Source organism: Myotis lucifugus, unplaced genomic scaffold (genome assembly GCF_000147115.1).
Source record: "Myotis lucifugus unplaced genomic scaffold, Myoluc2.0 scaffold_6358, whole genome shotgun sequence".
NCBI classification, from domain to species: Eukaryota; Metazoa; Chordata; class Mammalia; order Chiroptera; family Vespertilionidae; genus Myotis; species Myotis lucifugus.
In genome coordinates, this window is record NW_005877406.1 from 2960 (window position 1) to 8691 (window position 5732).

General features: G+C 49.7%; 1 protein-coding gene across 1 annotated transcript; it reads left to right on the forward strand.

Moving 5' to 3' along the window:
- Positions 1–440: 440 nt before the first annotated feature.
- LOC102442050 (tubulin alpha-1D chain-like) lies at positions 441–5727 on the forward strand (the record flags this gene model as incomplete). The annotated part of the gene is made up of 4 exons (XM_006109143.3): positions 441–591; positions 4031–4253; positions 4594–4742; positions 5434–5727. Coding segments are annotated over exons 1-4 (669 nt in total), but the record flags the coding sequence as incomplete, so codon positions are not given.
- Between the last annotated feature and the right edge of the window lie 5 nt (positions 5728–5732).

Consider the following 5732-nt stretch of genomic DNA (forward strand, 5'->3'; position numbering starts at 1 on the left):
GCGAGTCCTTCGTTGGAGAAATCAGGGCAGACAAGACCAGCAACAACTTGCACTGAAATAGGGAGAGACTCCGACAAATAGCCCCGAGCCCTGCTCATCAGCTTGTTTTCCCCATGGAGAACAGCAGCAATTCTGGACAGAGCACTTAGAAAGTTTATGTTGTTTAATCCTCACAATTCCCCCTCTTCCCATTCTACAGATGAGAAAATTGAGGCAAAAAAGTTAAATGCTAGAGCTGAGGCTAAAACCAAGCTCTTATTCCCTATGTTCTATGACAGAGCTCCCACCCAAAGGCCCTGAGGTTGATCTCCTGTCCGAGGACTCCTTGTTCTAGTTCGCCACAGACTCGTCATAGCCCCACCTACACTCCACCTCCCTCCCCTATTTGGGCCCAGGACCAGGACTTGCCTGCTGCCTGGTAACCAAGTCAACAGGCCTGCCCTCCCGGGGATGTTTCTAACAACATTTCCACCCTGAGAGCAGACCAGAGCGTATAGGAGGCCAGAGGCTGTGGGTCTCTCACGAACCCATCCCTGTTTTCCATCTAGCAGCAGACAGACGACCCCAGTCAGCACTCAGCCAAACAGCATGGTGAGCAGAGATGGGGTGCTAAGCATGCAAGTGAGGGTCCCAGTAGGCCCAGGTGGGTGGTGTGAGGAATCTCTGGGAGTCAGGTACTCATGGGGCTACAGTGTGTGGGCAGGTGGGGTAGGGACGGGGAAAAGAGACTTCCAGATGTGTGTGCCCCTTCCCAAATGTGCTGATATGTGAGGGTATGTGCAGGGGTGAAGAAGGACAGGGTGATGGTAGCCAGGATGTGTGTGTGTGTGTGTGTGTGTGTGTGTGTGTGTGTGTGTGTGTGTTTCCTGAGCCTGGACTCAGGAACAGGGCAGCTAAAGGGCTCTGAATTTGGGGTAGTGAGTGTGGGGTAAGCAGGACTGGAGCACAAAATGTAGGCACTGCCCTACACACCCTGGGCCCCATGGCAGATTCACTGTGGTCCCATCTCCCAGCTGTGGGGATACACCCTCACAGCCCTGCCCAACTGCAGTTACATATTAGGCGGGGAGGGAGGAAGGGGAGAGAGGAGAAGGAGAGGGAGGGTGCTTCCAGTTACCCAGAGTTGTCTGGGTGTGGGATCATTTGATATCTTTAACCTGTCTCCCACACAGGCAGGATAGAAGAGCAGTTAAGGACATAGTTGGAGCCAGGCTGTCCCTGCTTTGAATATTCCTCATTTTGCTCATGACCTTGAACTAGTTGCTTAACCTCTTTGAGAGTCAGTTTCCTCATCTGTAAAATGGGTTAATAAAAATACCTACTCAAAGGGGCTGTTGTGAAGATCAAATGAGATAATGTATGTGAAGCATTTAGCATAGTTTCTGGAACTAATTAATGCTTAATATATGGGACCTAATCAACATAATGACAAAGCCTGCTGGGTACAGGTACGAGATTGTGCTATTTTCACAGTCAAGAAAAAGGAGCAAGGGCAGCAGGACAGTGTCTGACTTTGTAGACAGAGCCCGGCCAGGCTCGGAGGTGCAGCAGTTGTCCCTGGCCTGGCCAGGTGGTTGGTGAGCTGAGAAGCTGAGTCAGCTCTCTCTTCTGGACCTGCGGATTTCTGAACTCCTGTGTCCTTAAATCCCTCCCAGACTAATTCGTTAACTTCTCTTACTATGCTCAGTGATTAGGGGCTGAGGGGTTTAGTAGGGGGACCCAACATATGGTGCACCCTAGAATGTGTCATGAAATGAGGCAGGCAACATGCATGCATTCCTTCACTTAATCCTCAAAGAAATTCTAGGAGGGGGCTCTTATTATTGCCCCCCTGTCATAATGGAGGACATCAACAGAGAGGCTAAGACTTGCTCTAGGCAAGTACAGAAGTAATGCGGCTGGGATACAAATGATTTATGGATTAATCCTAGTCATCTAAAAATCATAAGTCAGGGCCCTTATATCATACTAGAGGCCTGGTGCATGAAATTCGTGCACTGCGGGGGGGGGGGGGGAGGTTATCCCTCAACCCAGCCTGCACCCTCTTGCAGTCTGGGACCCCTCGGGGGATGTCTTCCTGCCAGCTTAGGCCCGATCCCCCCTCCCCTGCAGTCCAAGGCTCTCGAAGTCTGGGACCCCTCACTCCTTACTGTCCACCTGCAGCGGAGGTGGGAGATGCTCCCACCACTGCCACTGTGCTAGCCAGCCGTGAACCTGGCTTCTGGCTGAGCGGCGCTCCCCCTGTGGTAGCGCACTGATCACTAGGCGGCAGTTCCTGTGTTGAGTGTCTGCCCCCTGGTGGTCAGTGCACGTCATAGCCACCAGTCATTCCACCGGTTGGTCGATTTGCATATTAGGGTTTTATTATATAGGATAAAAATGTCAGTGACATGTTAAATTTATGGAGAAAGTATCCTCATTAAAAAAATGTACAAACTATTTTAGATATGTAAAAAGCTATAAAGAATAATCTAATGAACACCTGTTACCCACTTTAAGAAATAGGATCTCAAAAAAAGAAAGAAAAAAAAGAAAGAAAGAAAAAGGATCGCTTTCCAATTGCATTCATCTCTACCAGAGAGAACCATTATTCCAAATTTGGTTAATACTTTCCTTTGCTTTCTTTATTTTTGCAATATATACATTTTACAAGACTATATAGTAAATATATAAATTTATCTGTCAATCGCTGAAACCGGTTTGGCTCAGTGGATAGAGCGTCAGCCTGCGGACTGAAAGGTCCCAGGTTCGATTCCGGTCAAGAGCATGTACCTTGGTTGCGCGCACATCCCCACTGGGAGATGTGCAGGAGGCAGCTGATCGATGTTTCTCTCTCATCGATGTTTCTAACTCTCTATCTCTCTCCCTTCCTCTCTGTAAAAAATCAATAAAATATATTTTTAAAAAAATTTATCTGTCAATGATGCATAGTATTGGTTATATAAATGGTATCACATTATATGATTCTTCTTAATTTGAGATACATCACTTTAGGCTTCTACTAGCAGTGTAAGAGTTCCCATTTCTTCACATCCTCTGTATTGTTAAGCCTTAATTTGGGGAAACTTGATAAATGCGCTCATTTTATTTGTAAGGTCTGTGGAAATTACTTCTCAAGCAGAGAAGTACTCTGGTAGTACCCAGGGAAGTGGTCTGGGAGACGTCTCTGGTACCCCACTGACTACACTGTCACACATCTGTTAACTTACGAAACTCTCCCTTCTTTAGACAGTGAGCTTCTGGAGGGCAGGGACTGAGTAATAGGTGTTATGTGTCCTCAGTGTCAGCACAGTGTGCGGTACATAGTAGAGGCTCAATAAATCTTTGCCGAAGCAAGAGAGTCAAGCCTTCTTGATTCTCATGGGACTCCCCAGGAAGGACACTGACCTTTCTCTTTTCTTAGACCAAAAGTCCTGTTTCAGGGGCCAAGGGTTCTTTGACCACCAGCCTTGAATCATGTAGGGAAGACTTTTCTTTCCAGTCCCACCCCACTCCAGAGCCATGCACACCCAAGAGGAAAGATAGCACATGCATGTCGATTCCAGGCCCTCTTTTTCCTTTCTCACTGGCATTTCTGGCTGTCACATGAATCCAGAGTTCTTTCTGCTTCTATAAACCTCTTCCTTATCCTTGACTCCTGAAACTTCACTTGGATCTTGCTTCCCTCACCAGTGGCCACTAATTTCTTTCTGAACATGAGTGGGTTGACTTTGGTTCTCTGCCAAACTCATTTGATCCCCTCAACATTCCTCAAGATGCTTAGTCCCTGAGCAAGACTCCATAAGCTGAGAACTGCCCACATCTTCTGCTTCCCCTGAGGGGTTTGGCCCAGCCCCCAGAACCAATGCCTGTTGGTCCTCAATGCCACCTGTAAATGCTTAGCCACAGGGGGTGGGGCAAGGAGAGCAGAGTCCAAGAAACTTTGCCCTCAGCCGGAGAACCACTCAAGGAAGGCAAGAAGGCAGGAATTGTGTCCAGGTATGATACGTTTCTCTCTGCTGAGGGTGTTTTCTGCCATTTGTCTGCTCAGCGTGAGTGTATCTCAGTCCATGTGGGCCAGGCCGGCGTGCAGATTGGCAATGCCTGCTGGGAGCTCTACTGCTTGGAACATGGAATCCAACCAGATGGGCAGATGCCCAGCGACAAGACCATCGGAGGAGGGGATGACTCCTTCAACACCTTCTTTAGTGAAACTGGGGCTGGAAAACATGTGCCCCGGGCTGTGTTTGTGGATCTGGAGCCCACTGTGATTGGTGAGTGATGATCCATCTCTTCCATGGCCTTGTCCCGGGCACCACAGCAAGTCCTTCTCTACAACTGGATAGCACTGGAGTGTGTGGTTCCCAGTTACTGCAGCCAATTAGAACTCCAGATCTGCAGAGCCACTGTCACTCAGCTCTAGAGTTTCAATGTTATCCCACATCCCTTTCCTTTTCTTGATGAACACGTAAAGTCAAGGGCAATAGCAGCAACCTGAATGGGGCTCCTCCAGGGTAGGACTTGGAGCCTAGAGATGCCACTTCTCCTGGGTACCCTGGGGCTCTGGGAGCCAGGCTACAAGAGGAGTGGGGCCGAATCCTCTGTTCATTGCAGATGAAGTTCGGACGGGCACCTACCGCCAACTTTTCCATCCAGAGCAGCTCATCACAGGCAAGGAAGATGCTGCCAATAACTACGCCCGAGGCCACTACACCATCGGAAAGGAGCTCATTGACCTGGTGCTGGACCGGATTCGGAAGCTGGTGAGAGAAGGGCTAAAGGCTGGGGATTCTTGTTGTGGTTTGGAGGCCAGATAGGGGAAGGGCAGCTTCAGCCCTTGGGAGAGCCTCCTGAAAAAGTCTTAAACACACAGGATCAGGGCCCTGCATCCTGGTCAGGGGAGGCAGCGTATAGCTGCAGCCCGGAGCTGGATGTCTTCTTTATCTTCTACAGCAACAGGCCCAATCCTGGGCAGCATGGCCACCAGGGCAAACCTGTCCGTGGGCTGCCTGGCCAAGTGATGAAGGCCTTGTGTTGTAGGGGTGAGGGCAGAAGGCCTTACGAAAAGCAGGGATCCAAATCATGCTGGCCCAGGGCTCTGTGACTGACTTTGGGGATAAGTTCCTGGGTTGTTGGAGAAACCCTCCAGAAATATCTGGAGTTAAATCAGGGAGACACGGGTATGGGTAGAGCTGGCAAATGGTGATGACAAACATGATTATGTTACAAGATTCAAGAGAGCTGTTGGTTAGAGACCTCAGGAGACTTTAGAGAGGAAGAGGGATGAGGAGGAGAGAGTGGGCCGACCTTATCAGGCCCTGTTTTGTGCTCTTGGAAAAAGTCTTCCAAGGATTTTATGACCCATGGAGGGAAGGTGAAACAGCACAAGCTGGTTCTTTCCCGTTTGTCAGCTGTGCTTCATACCCCACATTTCTCTTCGCCTTCACTTTCTAGGCTGACCAGTGCACAGGACTACAAGGGTTCCTCATCTTCCACAGCTTTGGAGGGGGCACCGGCTCCGGCTTCACCTCACTCTTGATGGAGAGGCTCTCTGTTGATTATGGCAAGAAATCCAAGCTGGAGTTCTCCATCTACCCAGCCCCCCAGGTGTCCACAGCTGTGGTCGAGCCCTACAACTCCATCCTGACCACCCACACCACCCTGGAGCACTCAGACTGCGCCTTCATGGTGGACAACGAAGCCATCTATGACATCTGCCGCCGCAACCTGGACATCGAACGCCCCACCTACAC